Genomic DNA, 17,236 nt, shown 5'->3' with positions numbered 1-17,236 from the left:
AATTGAGTAAGCGAATAGACTTTTGACCTTTATTGCTCAAGAGTTGGGTTTTGAAAATAGTGAAGTCTTATTAAAACTTTACAGAATGTTAGTGAGGAATACTGTGCACATTTTATGTCCCCATATTTAAGAAAGGATATACTGGCAGTGGAGGTAGTTCAAATGAGATTCACTAGGTTGATTCCTGGGATGAAAGGTTGACTTCGTATGTGATCAGTTGCCTCATTTGCACTGTTTCTGTAAAGGTATTTTTTACAAGAAGTTTTCTGAGTGCTTCGGACGTTTCTAGTAATGTTGTTTATCTGCAAATACTGTTGAAACTCGATTGTTTGGCACAGTATAGTAACTTAAAATCCAACACACAGTTTGGGCAATATCCTGATTAATTTTCTCCAGTTCTTGTGTATGATCTACTGAATTCCATTATGTGCTTTGCAATGAAACAATCTTCAATCTTTCTGAAGTTGTCAAAATCTGAACTTGTCTCATAAGCAGTTATTAAATCATCTTTTTGGTAAATGTTATGCATGAAAGTTGGTAATCTATCCAAAGCTGTTCCTTTTGCCTTCTTCAGTAACAAAGTAAACCAAGTCAACACAGTTACCTTATTCTTCCACGGGTCATAAAGGTTGCATTTAGAAAATAGGGGTGGGTAAACATACCCCAATACTTTACATTTAAATTCAGCCACTTTTTTGAAGGTTTCTGTTAATCACTGGTTGATTAGTTATCAATCCCTGATTTACAAACAGTCAAGCCATTTCTGTTGCCGATGTTAAAATAGAATCCCTACGGTGTGGAAACAGGCCCTTCAGCCCAACAAGTCCACATCGATCTTCTGAAGAGTAACCCACCCCTCCCCTATTCCTCTATATTTTCCCCTGCTAATGCACTTAACCTACACATCCCTGAACACTATGGGCAATTTAGCATGGCCAATTCACCTAACCTGCGCAACTTTGGATTGTGGGAGGAAACCAGAGCGCCCGGAGGAAACCCTCGCAACACAAGGCAAATGTGCAAACTCCATGCAGACAGTCGCCCGAGGCAGGAATAGAACCTGGATTCCTGTGCGGCAGCAGTACTAACCAGTGAGCCACCGTGCCGCCTTAATATTAGAATGTAAAATGCTACTTCCACAGAGTCTAGTCATGTCACGTATAGCCCCTTGAATCCCTGTCAATCAAAAATCTATTTAATTTATCCTTAAACATAATCAACCACTGAGTCTCTACTGGAATCTGTAGAAGAGAATTCCAAAGACTAATGACCGTCTGAGAGACGTTATTCCTCTTCTGCATTCTTGACTGAGAGCCCTTGTGCTGCAGTTCCACTTCCCTTCACAAAGGAAACACTCACTCAATATCTACACTATTCAAACTCTAGCCTGCCACACTCAACAACAAAATCTTTTGTGTCTTTCAGTAAGATCACCTGTGCTGCAGAACATCAGCATTAGGCAAATTATGCCCCAAAACAGCCTCATGGTCCAGCATGTCTCACTCCACAGTTACCATCAAACAAGGTTCAACCTTGATTCAATGAAGAGTACAGGAGGGCAAGCCAGGCTTTCAGAACATTCTGAAGAAGGGTCACTGGATCCGAAACATTAACTCTGCTTTCTCTCCACAGTTGCTGCCTGACCTGCTGAGTTTTTCCAGCAATTTCTGATTTTGTTCGAGAAAAGGCCAAATTGCAGGTATTTGGAAGTATTTAGAAAAGTTAACTGAATGTTATCTTTTATTGTGATGTGAATTGAACATATAGGTGGTAACAAAAGTAGGGAAGATATGCTTCCATAGATGGGGCATTGATGAGACCATATCTGGCATACTTTGAACAGCATTGGTCTCCTTATTCAAGGAAGGATGTAAATGCATTGGAAGCAGTTTATGAGACTAATACCTGAAACATGTAAGTTTCTTTTAAGAAGAGGTTGGATAAACTTGGCTTGCATCTGCTGGAGTTCAGAAGAGGAAGGCGTTATTTGATTGAAGCGTATAAGATCCTGAAGGGTTTTGACCAGGTAGATGTAGAAAGGATGCTAACACCTGTAGGAGAATCTAGAACTAGGGGGTCTCTGTTTAAAAATAGGACCAAAATGAGAAATATTTTCTGTTCAAGGGTGGAACTTTCTTGGAACTCTGTTCCTGAATTGCAGTGGAATTAGAGGTAGGTGGAAAAGTGGAGTTGAGATTACAATCAGATTAGCCTTAATGTTATTAAATGGCAAAGCAGAATCAAAGGGGCAAATAGAGTGCATTACTTCTATCTCCTATATTCATTTAATTACAGGGATAGAGGTTAATGAGCATGCTATTCCCTTTATATGCACAATTATGGACTAGTGATGATTTTCAGTTACAGGGGCGACAAATATTACTTGTTTTGTCTATATTTCAGGCTTATCTGTGTTTGCGGGAAGGATTTTTTTAATCAGTATTCTGATACTTGCCTAACCTGATGTTCATTCTGTTCTTTAGGGAAGCAAAGCCACACTGTAATGCTAAAAACCTGGCAGAGCATGTCCCCAATCTTGGGAGTATTACATCTGTGAAATGCAGCTCCAATGGTAATAATGTCAGCATTCTCATCAATAGGGTAGGTACAGCTGAAAACTTGCTTCCTCGCATAGTTGGACCAACAATGGTAACAGCGAAACCTTTTTCTACAATGGAACTCTGTCAGAAGGTTTAATTCTGTTACGCAATTGTGTGATTATAGATTGTAATTTATATATGAATGTGAGTTTTTGTTTATTTATTGTGAGTTGTTTTTGTTTTTTCCGTTAGTAATATATGAATTATCTGTGTATTTGAAGTTAATAATTAACTTGTAAGTATTTCTATAGCCATGGTAATTTACTTTAAAACAATGTTTGAAGCTTAACTTTAGAATTAAGATTTTTTGTTGTATGTTGGTAGGGTTTTACAACCAAATAGGATAAATAAGCTGCTGTTGAGAACGTTTGAGAGGTATTTTTTAAGCCTGGGAGAAAATCCATTGTTTAGAGGGAGATTTTATTTTTAGCTTTTACTTTGAGTTTTAAGCAATCTTCTGAAGTCGTTTGATAAGGATACTTATGTAAACCAGTGCTCCTGAGAAGGGAAGGATATAGTGAAAAATAGATTACTTGGAAGTGATGCATCAGTGATAGTCCCAGGGCAAAAATGTTGGAATAAAATCCTGAAGTGATTGCTTAAAGCTGTGTATTTTTAAGCTCAGGTATACAATTAATTCCAGGAAGAAGCTATCTGCAGTACCACTCTATAAGTTAAAGTCACAAGTGGCGTAAGCCTATTGAGATATTATAGACAGGGACTCTGATTTGAGTACTGTATGAGTGGTGTTTTTAACAATACAAGATATATTTTTAGATACTGTGCCAGGTTGCATTTGGTGTACTAAAGAAAAACTGCTGTTTTTGTTTGCAATTTATAAGTATTTTGGGATCAAAGGGTTATACTTTCACTGTGCATTTACAAATTTTGAATTTGTATACAAATAGAGAAAAACACTCAAAAGAACTGTGAGTGCTGGAAATCAGAAACAGAATCAGAAATTGCTGGAAAATCTCAGCAGCTTTGGCAGCATCTGTGAAGAGAAATCTGAATTAACGATTCAGGTCAAGTGATCCTTCTTTAGAGCTGATGCTATCTAGGAAATGTTGATTTTTTAAATGCAGAAAATTGGGTAGAGGAGAGAGGGAAAGGAGTAAATGATTGGTAGAGATAGAGCCCAAAGAGAAAGAAGAGTAGTGGACAGACAAAGGAGTGGATAATGATCAGCCTAGGAGAATAAATAGCTACTGATGGGGACTATTAATGGTGAACAATGGGTCGTGTGTAATAGCAGACCATGTGATAACAAGACTTGGTGTATGGGGGTTGGGGAAAGGAAATGGGAGAAGATGTCTCAAGCCTCAAAATTATTAAACTTGCTATTGAAGGGAAATGGGCCAAATGCTGGCAAGTGGGACTAGATTTATTTCGGTTATCTGGTCAGCATGGGCACGTTGAACTGAGGGGTGTGTTTCTGTGCTGTATATCTTTATGATTCTATAACTCCGAGTCCAGAAGCCTTCGAGTTTCCAAATGGAAAATGAGGTGCTGTTCGTCCAGCTTGCGCTGAGCTTCACTGGGACACTCCAACAAGCCTAAGACAGAGATGTTGGCCAGGGAACAATGTGTGTGTTGAAAAGCAGGCAACTGGAAGCTCAAGGTCTTTTTTGTGAACAGAACGTAGGTGTTCTGTGAAGTGGCACTGAATCTAGACTTTGTTTCCCCAATGAAGAGGAGATCACATTGTCAGCAGCGAATGCAGTAGACTAGATTGACTGATCAACTGTGCTGCAGGCCCCATGCCAATAACCAGCAGAACGAATGTCAAAATACCCTGCAAGGACTACAACAAACATCACATTGGGCAGAGAGGCAGGAAACTAGCCACCAGGATACATGAGCACAAACTCGTCACCAAAAGACATAACCAGCTATCACTTGTATCCATACACACGGGCGAAGAGGGGCAGCAATTCAACTGGGACAATACATACGTCCTGGGACAGGCTAAACAAAGACACGCACAAGAATTCCGAGAGGCCTGGCATTCAATAACAATCCAATAACAAACATATCGATTTGGATCCCATTTACCAACCTCTCAGAAAAAGAACCGGAAGTGGTATCACCCACCACAACAGACCAATACACATAAATGGCAAGTGGGATAGGACATCGTCGGAGGCTCACTGAGGATGTTACCCAGCATGGTGACGAACTGTCTGAGGACAAATCTACCAGCTCAGCAAGCAAGCTTACAACCCAAGAGCTGGGAAGCTATCCTGGCATTCTGGTTTTATCTCTCAGTCAACATCGCAATGACAGACAGAGAAAGCATAAATGAGAAGTATTCTTTATGGGACCACAATTTCTGTACATAAGCAGATCCAGGCACTCAATCATGGGAAGGATCCTATTATCCATAAGAAGAGACTGCAAGGTGCACAAAAGTGATGCTCACAGCCATTCTTATACATCATGAGCAGTCATCCAGTCACTGACTGGATGGATACTGTTGCCTGTGGCAAAGGTACTATGCTGAGCAACAAGAAGAATACCAATCTGTCTGTTCATTGTGTTCTGTCTGTGTATAGATCCTAGCACATGTTTCTTGAGTGACTTACTAGGTTGGTTTCCTTTTGTCTACCTTGTATGTGCAACAAGGTGAACTGGGAATCTGAGACTCAGTGGCCATATTATGCAGGAAGCTGAAAATGTGTTGCTGGAAAAGCGCAGCATGTCAGGCAGCATCCAAGGAACAGGAGACTCGACGTTTCGGGCATAAGCCCTTCCTGTTCCTTGGATGCTGCCTGACCTGCTGCGCTTTTCCAGCAACACATTTTCAGCTCTGATCTCCAGCATCTGCAGACCTCACTTTCTCCTCGAAGATATTATGCAGGAAGACAGTCTTCACAGTTTGGCACAGCAAGATTCATTTTAATATAATTACACAATTTTTCTATATTTAGTGTCCTTATGGCAAGTTCCATTCTCAGGTACCTGGTTAGTTTGTCTACTGATCTTCAGTTTTCAAAGCAATGTGTGGGGAAAGTTGGTATTTGGTTTATTCATGGTCTGTTTTATTGCTGTTTAGTTTGAATTTTAGTCTTTTTCTTGTTACTGAGACATTGATGAAATGGTATTTTCCCTTAGGTGAATGGCACCCCAGATTCCAGGGTGTTCTTCTATGATGTGGAGATGGACACTCTGAATTATTTTGACTTTGAAACTGGACGACCAAGCAGTGAAATCTGTTCTGTCCCTCATATGGAAGAAAGTGACACGGAAAAGTGAGTAAGTTAGGGTGGCTGTTAAATGAGAGAGGTCCCTTAAGGTTGCTTGTGGTGGTTTAAAGCTACACAAAGATTGTATGTTAATTGTGTTCTTCATACTGAAGCACCTCCAAGGGTGAAAAATAGAAACAAATACTGATGTGCACAGGGACAGGTAGTGGATTAGATGAGAAAGATTAGATTAGACTAGATTAGACTTACAGTGTGGAAACAGGCCCTTCGGCCCAACAAGTCCACACCGACCCGCCAAAGCGCAACCCACCCATACCCCTACATTTACCCCTAACCTAACACTACGGGCAATTTAGCATGGCCAATTCACCTGACCCGCACATCTTTGGACTGTGGGAGGAAACCGGAGCACCCGGAGGAAACCCACGCAGACACGGGGAGAACGTGCAAACTCCACACAGTCAGTCGCCTGAGTCGGGAATTGAACCCAGGTCTCGGGCGCTGTGAGGCAGCAGTGCTAACCACTGTGCCACCGTGCCGCCCACAAAGGTCTAGGACAAAGAGATAATAGTCAAATAAGCAATAACTAGCTGGGGAGGAGAAGGCATGGCAGATGAAGCTGGACCTATTTTTTGATATAAGTTATGCACTATATAATTAGAACACATACAGGCCAGATTTGGTCATAATAACATTTCTCCTTCCTCACTGTATGTATCAAATACAACAAGAGAAAGTCCACTAACTAACCTAACATGGATGAAAACACCTGACTTGTTGCAGCTTTTCATAGTCTGTGATTTTAACTATGCAGGGGGCATTCTCGGATGAGTGAACTGCTGGGACGATATCCAATCAGCCATTTCTGGGACCAGAATGAACCTAAATTGTTTGTTTGTGAAGCACTTCTGGCTGTTTCAACTTCAAAGCAGTTAAAACTGCATGCAGATACTGAGACCAGTTACCCAGAGTACAAGGTGGGTATTTTGTCTGAAGCAAAAATTGCAGATTTGAGAGGAAAGAAAGAGCCTTGTGGCTGGATGTTAAATTTTGAGTCAGGTAGCTCAAGTCTGGAAATTTCCTGACTTCTCATGCTAACTTGTGACACCTGTTCACCTAATACAGAAAAACTGAACCTTATAGTAACAATGATAAATGTGAAATGGTTAAACGTCACTCATTAATAATGTTTTGAAAAGAAACTGCTGTTGTTACAACCTGTAAGAGTGTCAATTGGACCAACCATCAAAATATCAATAAGAAGCTGTAAACACTTGGCATCCGTTTATCTTGTGGGAGAGAAACAAACATTTTGAGGCATTCACAAAAGAGATCAGGCGACACTAGCTTACTAACATCAAAGAACAGTCAATCTTTTCTGCATCCGTGTTAACAAGATCATTCATATAATCCTTTACGAGAATCTGTATTCTTTTATGAGCTTTGGGCAAGTTGACTTGGGGATCTGGGATAATTGGAGATAAATGGTGGAGGGACATGAGTAAGACCTTTTGAACAAACCTTTCAAAATAATCCCAAATCCAGACTATGGTTTATCACTCCTCTGAGATCGGTGAGTCGAGTCATGGAGAAGATAGAAAAATTGAAAGGGTATAGAAAATGCCTATTCTAGAATTGGACATTATCAGGTTGGGAGTATGAGCCCAGATTCTTATCCTGTGCCAATGAAAATTGGAGGATTCAAGAAGGATATCAGGAATAGGTTTTTCGCCCGTCACTTTTAAACACCACCACCAGCAACCCCCCCCTCAGGCCACTCCAGTTTGCACCAAACATAGTTGGATCATGAAAATTCAGGCCTTGGTAATTCTAAGCTAAAACTCCTCTGCAATAACAGCTTGATAAACAACAATAACTTGTTAACATTCCCATACTTGCCTCTGTATTTCTATGTAATTCGATAAGGATGCTGCTGTTCAATACAACAGGAGGCTTCCTCACTCTGAATAGTGGGTGCCTCTCACTGAGTGTCAGGGCATTTTTACTTTTGTTTAATTTATGACTCTATTGTATTGATCTCAGCTATGTCTGACCCCTGCGATCAGAACCCTTGACCTTATTGCAAATAAAGGGAGGCTTAATGTTTACACGAGGAAGAAGGGTAGAGGGTAATTTGAGAGAGAGGTGAGAATAACTAACTAAATTGGGAAGTGTCTTGAATGGTGCTTAAACATCAGTACAAACCAATTGCACTGAGTAGACCATTTCTATTCTCTCAATTCCATGAAATTCTGATTGGAAAAGAGCATGATTTTGGGATTAGCTTTGGATTGACCTATGCAGTCATAATGACCCCAAGTGTACTGTAAACATCAATATTTTGTGATATTGGACTGCTTGGGTTGCTGGGATTATGTTTACTTTGCAAAGAATACAAATTCTGAGTTCAGCTTATGATACCTTAGTGGACTTGCAGCTTCACAGAGTCAGCTGTATATCAGTTTGTGGCACTCACCTGTGAAGATTGTGGGTTCACAGCAGGACTTAGACACTATTGCAAAATGCTGTGCAGTTGGAGGTGTTAACTTTTACATGAGACATTAGATGAAGAAGTGGCCATATTTGCCCTCTCAAATAACCATAGAACATTCCCTGGCAATATTTCAAAGGTGAATGGGAGGGTTACGTCAGGGTCCTCCCCAATATTTGTCTTGCAGTCAACATGACCAAACAGTTTATCTGGTTATTATCATGTTGCCGTGGAAGTTTATCATGTGAAAATTAGCTTCCATTATTTATGCATTAAAACAGTGAGTATACTTGTGAAGTACAATAGCTGTAAAACATTTTTGGAATGTCATGAATGCAGGTTTCTCTTCTTTCTTTCTTTTGCTCAATTGCTCCCTCTGTATCTCACCCAATGACAATTAAGTGAGAATGTGCTAGTAATGGTACTTTTACAGTGATGCACCTCAAAATGTTACATTAAGTGGCAGAAAAGAAAGTCATAGATCAAGCAGATGTATAATTGGCTATGGTTTGCTGGAAAATGCAAATTAAGTGAAATACTATGAGATTGTCATTGTGAAGTATGTGACTTCAGTAAATCAGACTACAGAGTCTTATGGTATATGGTATAATATTATCCCACTTGAATATTACTATGTACCTGCAGGGAACAGCATTCCTGGTGTTTCTATTTATAGAGTTGGTCAATTCTCAATTCACATAGCAGAACCTACTTTTGATTCCTGAATTATTCTAACATATTTTCTTTGCACCTTCCCATTTTGGCAGGTGGAGGCAATGGTGGTATCATTCTTCGTCACACAGGAACATGGTCTTTTGCTACAGGACAGTTTCCCCAAAGTGGTGTCCCATGAAGCTCTGCTGGGGCTAGAAGTGCCATATTATTACTTCTCCAAGAAGGTATACAGGATGATGGAGTACTAACAAAATTTGCCTTTGATAATTCACTATTTCAAAGTGATTCGAATGTTCAATAAGTGCTGTGCTGTAGTTATGCAGTGATATGGAGAATGGTCATTTACATTTTACTGATGTTGATTTATACATTTCAGGAGTAACAGCTCAGTACAATGTTAAAAATTGGGAGAGTGCCTTTCTAACTTTTTCTGTACTTGCCTTGGGGAGGGTATGATGGAACAATGTAAATGAAGGTTTACTCTGTATCTAATCCATGTTTATGTATCTGCCCTGAGTGAGTTTGACAGAACATTTCACAAAGACACACAGAATAAAACAAGGGTGACTCCTTTTGATGTTGATTTTGTCCTATGTCTATAGATTGTACAAAATTAAGCTGCTCCACTTCATTAACTTGAAATGTGGACTTGGACTGAAATACGTTAACCTTCAAACTGACAGCAGACCTGACGAAAAAGCACATGCAAATTTAGCTGATGCCAACTGATCATATATTGTAACTCTGGATAAAGCAAATTACTGCAGATGCTGGAATCTAATACCAAAAGAGAAAATGCTGGAAATCTCAGCAGGTTTGGCATCATCTGTAAGGAGAGAAAAGAGCTGACGTTTTGAGTCTAACTGACCCTTTGTCAATTATATTGTAACTCTCAGCAAGAAGATTGTGCTTTCTACCCTGATATAATTTATAAACATATATTTTAAATGTTCAAGCTGTCATGTTGTGAGAGAAATTGGTATACTAATGTTTACCTTTTGGAGTTTCGAGTGAATTGGCATTTTATACCAGATCAATGTACAACTGAATAAAACCCTGCTCGCTTGACTTGCATGCCACTGCTGACTAAGGCTTCACTATAGGTCTCTGAAAGCCCACCGAACATTTCTGCTGCTTCTCTGAAGAATGAATGCGTTCTAGTCATAACCATGGGCTGCATGTGCCATATGACCTGTTTTTGTGCTGTATATGTGATGTATTTTCAGCCTTTTTATTAGTTTGTCCAAATTTTTTTGAAGACCTGTTGAATGTTCCTGATATGTTAGGTTTGTTCCTGAAACCTGAAATGTCCACATATCAGGCACAGTGTTGAGTTGTACAGCTCAGGAAGATGGGCCTTCAATCCCCAGGCTGTTTTGGCACCTGTCAATTATTAAACAGTCAGCTGGTACCTGGTATGTGAGATTCATGCAATGCAAATGACCTTTTAAAGAATACAACATAGATGTACTAGTCTCTGTGGAATTGTATCACAGCATGAGTCAGCATATTCAGGAAATGAATTGGAAAATGAAATAGAATTGTTTGTCTCACTAATCTCTCTTTAAATTTAATTGTAGTCAGGGGAGACCATGAATGAAACTGAATCAAAGCTAAGTTCTCCTATGAATCCACAAATGGTGGCCAAGAAGCCCCTGCGAGACTTTGTTGGGCTGGAGGACTGTGACAAGACGACACGTGATGCCATGCTAAATTTCAGCTTTTATTTGACAATAGGAGACATGGATGAGGCTTTTAAATCAATTAAGCTCATCAAGAGGTGAGTCAATTTCTCTCCTTTCATTAAAAAGAATTAATGATCAGTTTCTGTGACTGTTACACGGCACATTATGATGTTTGCTTTGTTGGACTGTTGTGTTTGGAATATTGAAGGATAGTTGGTACAGTCAAATGCATAGCCTATTTATTTTTACGACAAGGTAATTCTGAACTGATGAATTTTGAGAATATTATAATGCAAGGCAGCAATTTATTCATCTTCTACCTTGGATGCTTTTCTTTTGATTCCGTTGATCAATCACTACTTACCTGTAATGGTTCAGAACAGATGCGCGTATTTAATAGTATTGTGGAACAATACGGAATATGTATTGCAGTTCATCATAGTATATGTCTGGAATTCATTTGAAAGTATAGGTTTATGTACTGTTTATGTTTTGATCCAAATGACTCGATGATGTCTATAAAGTTTTAAAAGCATTTTTACAGACCATAGTCACAAAGAAGTCAAATAGGGAATTCAATAGAAGTTTCTTCACCCAAGGACTGGTAAGAATGTGGAATTTATTATCATACGGAATGATTGAAGCAAATAATAATGTGTTGAGGGAAAGCATATAAGGGAGATGGATTCGGATGAAAAAAAGATGGGAGGAGGCACAAGTGGAGCATAAGCAGTGACATGGATTGGTTGTGCTGAAGGGCCAGTTTCTGGTATGTAATCCTATGAAATAATAATTGCTCATAAAATGCCTTCCAATAACAACAGCTTGCATTTTAGGCACTTTTAATGTAGCAAAATGGCCTAAGATAGAGTCATAGAGATGTACAGCATGGAAACAGACCCTTCGATCCAACCAGTCCATGCAGACCAGATATCCCAACCCAATCTAGTCCCACCTACCAGCACCCGGCCCATATCCCTCCAAACCTTTCCTATTCATATATGCATCCAAATGCCTCTTAAATGTTGCATTGTACCAGCCTCCACCACTTCCTCTTGCATCTCATTCCATACACGTACCACCCTCTGTTTGAAAAAAATGCCCCATAGGTCTCTTTTATATCTTTCCCCTCTCACCCTAAACCTAGTGGGCCGCGCGGTGGCACAGCAGTTAGCACTGCTGCCTCACAGCACTAAAGACCCGGGTTCAATTCCCGACTCAGGCGACTTTCTGTGTGGAGTTTGCACATTCTCCCCGTGTCTGCGTGGGTTTCCTCCCACAGTCCAAAAATGTGCAGGTTAGGTGAATTGGCCATGCTAAATTGCCCGTAGTGTTAGGTGAAGGTGTAAATGTAGAGGAATGGGTCTGGGTGGGTTGTGCTTCAGTGGGTCGGTGTGGACTTGTTGGGCCGAAGGGCCTGTAAGTAATCTAATCTAAATCTCTATCTTGATTTGAATTTTGGCTAATTCTGCCAAACCTCTTTACTGTTTATTAAACTGATCAAATTATTCAAAATATCTGACAGCCGTAGAAGAAAATGCAATCCAGAAAAATGCAAACACAGAATTAACTTGATCATATAAATTTTATTTAAGGAAATATTTGGGCTTTAAATTAAATGCACAGGAGAAACTCATGTGTTCCAGCAGTGACTACCAAAGTGTTCTGCTTTGTTAAATATTTCAGTAAGAGCTGTTTTGTACCAGAATTACATAAAACCCACTGTAAATGCATTTGAAAAAAAAATCAGCAAGAGTTTGTGTGACAGATCTACTTACAATTTTATTCTTTCAGCTATATCATTTATTATCCAGTACATGCAATTAACTTGATAATAGATTTAAATGTAGCTCCCAAGAACCAACTGACCTCTACTGTCTTTCCCCTGTTCTACAGTTTAGCTACATATGTTTAGGTTTTTAGTTAACATAGCAAAACAGTAAGAGCAACTGTTTTGGAAAACAGCACTGTAGATGCAAATTTTAATTTGTGTTGATCAGATATGGCTTTAGAGTGCGCAAATACTGTACGCGGAACAGTTTACATCTTAACTATATACGTAAATATGACTCAGTTGGATTTGTTTCATGGAGAAAAGGAGCTAGGTGAGTATAAGATGATATGGAACTGGGATGGTGCCTCCTATTTGCATGTTGTAGTTGTGGTAATATTGATGCTTATATTAATGTTTTGTTTTTACATCCATTTATGAGATGCAAAAGTCTCCAGCTAGGCCAGACTTAATTGGCCATTCTTAATTGTTTTTGAGAAGGTGGTGGTGGTGGTAATCAACTTTGTCTAAACAGCTGCATCCAAGTTAGGACAAGTTTCAGGATTTTGACCCAGCAATTGTGAAGTTGAAACATAGTCAAGTTAGAATGGTATGTGATTTGTAGCGCAACTCACTGTGGTGGCTGGATAATTATCCCTACAAATCACGCACCATTCTGACTTGATGATGTTTCAAATTTATAATTGCTGGGTCAAAATCCTGAAACCCTCAAGTGTTTATGGAAAGTGGATCACTACCAACTTCACTAATGATTGGTATTTGGTACTTGAGAGGATGTCATAATAATATTGTGTGTTGCTTTGTATGAGAGAATATTTGTAACAATATGAGTGCCTTCAACTGACAAATTAAAGGTTTTATTTCCACACTGCAAAATATGGAACTAAGAAACAACAGCGAATTGGAACATTACAAAAAAAAGTTAAATGTTACTAGTTTAGGGATTAGAACAACCCAGCTAAAACTGAATGTTGAGATATTTTCAAGTGTTTTGGTTAATCTTAAGCAGTTTTGCTGCATCTGAAAACAGTCCATTTGGTGAAACCTGTGTTGAATTTTCATTCCTATACTACTTTTTTGAATGTGTTGCTTTAATACCTTAGTAACTAAATGGCTAACACCTGTATGTTGTGTGTCGAGCACTCAGCTGAAGCTGAAACCTCAAACCTACCATTCGTTAGTATGAATTTGATCAGTGTTCACTGTTCAGTCAGCTGAGTTGAGTGGCATACTGTGGAAGTGTTGTAAAAAAAAAGACATAATGGATGTTATTTTGTTAAACTTTCACACTATTTTCACTCAAATTGTTCAAAAAACCCCAAATTATATTTATAAGTATTGGTTTTAATCTGTATGTGGTGGTAGACCACTTCTGAAATGTCATATTTGAAAAGTACTAGAACTAACAGGTCTGGTACAAATAGTGACTTTCTCAACGTGAAGTTGCTAATGATCATTATTACACACATGGAATTTATCTGGTTTGTGTGATTTATTTTCCTTACTGTAGAGTGTAGTTTATTCAGCAGATTGGCAATAATGTGAATGTGAATTCTAGGTTCACCAGCAAACCAATGATTTCAGATTTCACAGGTATGAAATAGAGCAACACTTCTACTGATACTGCTTCCACTATTTAAAACAACACAGAACTGAAAGAGTAAAATTATATTCCACATTGCTTTCTCAGTCCATGTTTTATGATCACATTTATTGAGATTAATGGGTCTGATTTTCCTGAAATAAGCTCAAAGGAACATGTGTTTCCCAATCACTAAGATCGAGGACATCTGTGACATTGAACTCCCACCCTTTTAAGTTCCCCTGGAATTAATGGAACTTTCCCAAAGACACAGACAGGAGTGGTTCAGACTAACTGTTCTCATGGAATCAAAGTGTGAAGGATGCTTCTGTCTCACTTCTCTCCAGCTTTGCATGTGGTGCATTTAAAAACAACAGCACTTGTCCCCCACCACCTTTCTGACTGATGGGCTGGAGAGAGGCATCCCATTGGCTGTTAAATCTTTTGCCTTCAGGGACAAGCAGGAAGCCTTCATTCAGCACAACAGTAGGTAGCCAGAAGATCCTGTCTGTGACTTGTCTGTCCTATTTTCGTGGCTAGCTATCCTGCCCCATTTCCCTACACAAAACCTGAATTAAAGATCAACTTGTGCCAAGGGTGCAATAGAGCCATAATAAATGTTTCACTAAGTCAGATACAAAACACCTCACCAAAATTAACATGTCCAGTGGTATGTCCCCCATCCCTGGAAAACCCACTCCAATGTGGTGCAGAAACATTGATTGCATGTGAAGGTAGCCATGGTAAAGTGTTAACCCAAGGGCAGTAGAACTGACGGCAAGGATGATTTTCCAACCCGAGTAGTGCTCTTGCCATTTATTTTAATATTTTATAATTACAGTGCACTTTTTGAAAAAGCAACTGAAAGTACTGAATTACAGAAGTGTTTTCTTAAAAATGCCCACAGATTAAGTCCACCTTCATTTTAACTCCACCCAACTGCTGTGAATTCCGCTTATGTTTATTGGATAGCCCTTCATGTTCAATATTGCTGTTAAAATTTAACTTTAATTTATTGAATCTTCTGATCTGTAGGTTTGCCTGTGCATTCCAGAGTTCAAATACTGGGGACTCCTGTAAATTAGAAGCTAGCAAACATCATCCCATTCTTTAAGAAGGGAGCAAGAGGGAAAACAAGGTACCAGGACTTATTAGCTTAACATCAGTAGTAGGGAAATTTCTCGAACCTAAAAGTAAAGTCACCATAGGCCTACTGCACCATAGGGCTGCTCTCTCTTTAGAGAGAGACAACTGATGGTAGTCACCATACCTTAGGTGAGGGGAGAGTTTGATAAGGAAGGTCTTTCATGGCAACCTCACCAGTGCAGGAGTTGAACGCATGCTGTTGACATCAGTCAGCATTGCAAACCTGCAGTCCAGCCAACTGAGGTCCTATTACCTTGGGAATGGTATTATTGCCAAAGAGAGACTGTAATAAAGAATCACCAGACTTGGTCCCAGGATGATGAGACTGTCTTATGGAGAGAGATTGGGCAAACACTGTACTTTATTCTCAAGAGACTTGATGAATAAAAGGTGATCTCCTTGAAACCTACAAAATACTTAAAGGGAAATACAGAACAGATCCAGATAAGATGCCTCTCCTGGCTGTGGAGTCTAGAACTAGGAGGCGCCATTTAAAAACAAGGAAGAGGGCAATTTAGGACCGAAATGAGGGGAAACTCTTTTTAATTCAAAAGTTTGTGAATTTATAGAATTCTGTAAGCCAGAGGGCTGTGAAATTTCAGTCTGTTTAAAGTAGAGATTGATTGATATATTTCTGATTACCAATGGAATCAAATGTTTTGGGATTGTGTGGGTAGAAGGCATCAAAAGGATCAAGCCATGAATGTATTTAATTATGGGGCAGGCTTGGCAGGCAGAATGGCCTATTCCTGATGTATCAGTCCGATTACGTTCTGAGGTCACTAATGTCAGAAGCAAATAACAAGTGACTCTCATCATTCTAATGCTATAAAATACATATATTGTGTCCTATCTAGTTAGCTGATTTAAATTAAAGCCTAGATTGTTCAATTGTTGAGTACTAATCCTTTAAATATTTATCAATCTTGATACCTGATTATCCACAGTAAAGTCCTGACACTTGGTAGCAGGTGCTTGAACTTAGTGGTGGTGAAGAGGAGTAAGAGAGTTCTTTCTATTTCACAATGTTGCTCAACCTAATGACCTGGCCAAGAAGTGACAAACCCTCATCACCAAGTTACTCAGTGTCCTTGACACTGCATCTTACCACCAATTTGTCAACAAGTCAACACCTTAAGCCATTTGTATTTTGCCTTTGAATCTAGTGGAGTCCCCTTAGATATATGAGGCACATTGGCACATTTGATTCCTCAAACCCCCCCAGTGCTCATTTAGTCTCCTGTGTTTATACTATGCTCTAATATTCTGATATACTTAATTCATGATTTGCATAGTTCCTTGGAAATTGTACTGGTGACGCAAATCAAAATTGTTAATGTTTTCAAATTCCAACCCTTGCTTTCTCCTTCCCCAGCGGTGCATCTACCTCATCCAACCTTCCCCATATTTTGATTGTTGGGCAGACATTTAGTTAGTTCATGAACAAGCAGGGATTCTGCAATTCTCAAACACGTGCAAATAGTCTCCTTTCCTGTTATCAATTTCATTTCAGCAGGGTGACTCCACATAGTCATTTTCAAAACGGGGTCTTGAGTGACGAATAACAATAACACGGGGTGTCATGCAGTCCTCCCGCCGGTGTAATATGTTCCAGATTAACATAGCTGCTGCAAGTGTTGAGAAGAGACAAGCTCCAATGTCCAAGTAGCATGACCAAGAGAGATGAGTATAAGGGCCAATTCGGTAGAATGTCACCAGTCCAATCACCAACACAAAACCTAATGGTAACAACAACAAAAAATGAGCATGCTTATCCAAAATCAAAATGCCATCAATCATATTCTACTGTCTCTAAATTGGAAGCTGAACTGCAGACACTGCAATGACTCAGGGCGAGTGAAAGTCACCTGGATTCTTTGTATCTAGAAGCACTCACACACTTTGGATAGGGTCAGGATAGGGACAGGAGGATGTGACTGAATGATGCAGGTAATGAGACCCACAGGACAAGAGTCATACAGCATGGAAAGAGACCCTTCGGTCCAACTTGTCCGTGTGGACTAGATATCCTAAATGTATCTAATCCCATTTGCCAGCA

The 17,236-nt window shown here is 39.5% G+C and overlaps 2 protein-coding genes across 3 annotated transcripts in view; one reads left to right on the top strand and one right to left on the bottom strand.

Moving 5' to 3' along the window:
- The window catches only part of ift140 (intraflagellar transport 140 homolog (Chlamydomonas)), a 147,070-nt gene that overhangs the window by 43,417 nt on the left and 86,417 nt on the right, over positions 1–17,236 (top strand). Inside the window, exons 14-18 of the mRNA XM_060840226.1 lie at positions 2,484–2,601; positions 5,715–5,851; positions 6,621–6,783; positions 9,065–9,196; positions 10,553–10,752. Of these exons, the coding sequence (XP_060696209.1) occupies positions 2,484–2,601; positions 5,715–5,851; positions 6,621–6,783; positions 9,065–9,196; positions 10,553–10,752 (750 nt within the window). The remainder of the gene's footprint in view (positions 1–2,483; positions 2,602–5,714; positions 5,852–6,620; positions 6,784–9,064; positions 9,197–10,552; positions 10,753–17,236) is intronic.
- The window catches only part of tmem204 (transmembrane protein 204), a 44,608-nt gene continuing 40,790 nt past the window's right edge, over positions 13,419–17,236 (bottom strand). For both annotated transcript variants that reach the window (XM_060840675.1, XM_060840674.1), the window contains one exon: positions 13,419–16,916. In XM_060840675.1, the coding sequence (XP_060696658.1) occupies positions 16,687–16,916 (230 nt within the window). In that variant the 3' untranslated portion in view covers positions 13,419–16,686. The remainder of the gene's footprint in view (positions 16,917–17,236) is intronic.

This window comes from Hemiscyllium ocellatum, chromosome 20 (genome assembly GCF_020745735.1).
Source record: "Hemiscyllium ocellatum isolate sHemOce1 chromosome 20, sHemOce1.pat.X.cur, whole genome shotgun sequence".
Lineage (NCBI taxonomy): Eukaryota > Metazoa > Chordata > Chondrichthyes > Orectolobiformes > Hemiscylliidae > Hemiscyllium > Hemiscyllium ocellatum.
Note: the sequence above shows the minus strand (reverse complement) of the source record. Positions and strands in the feature narration are given on the sequence as shown.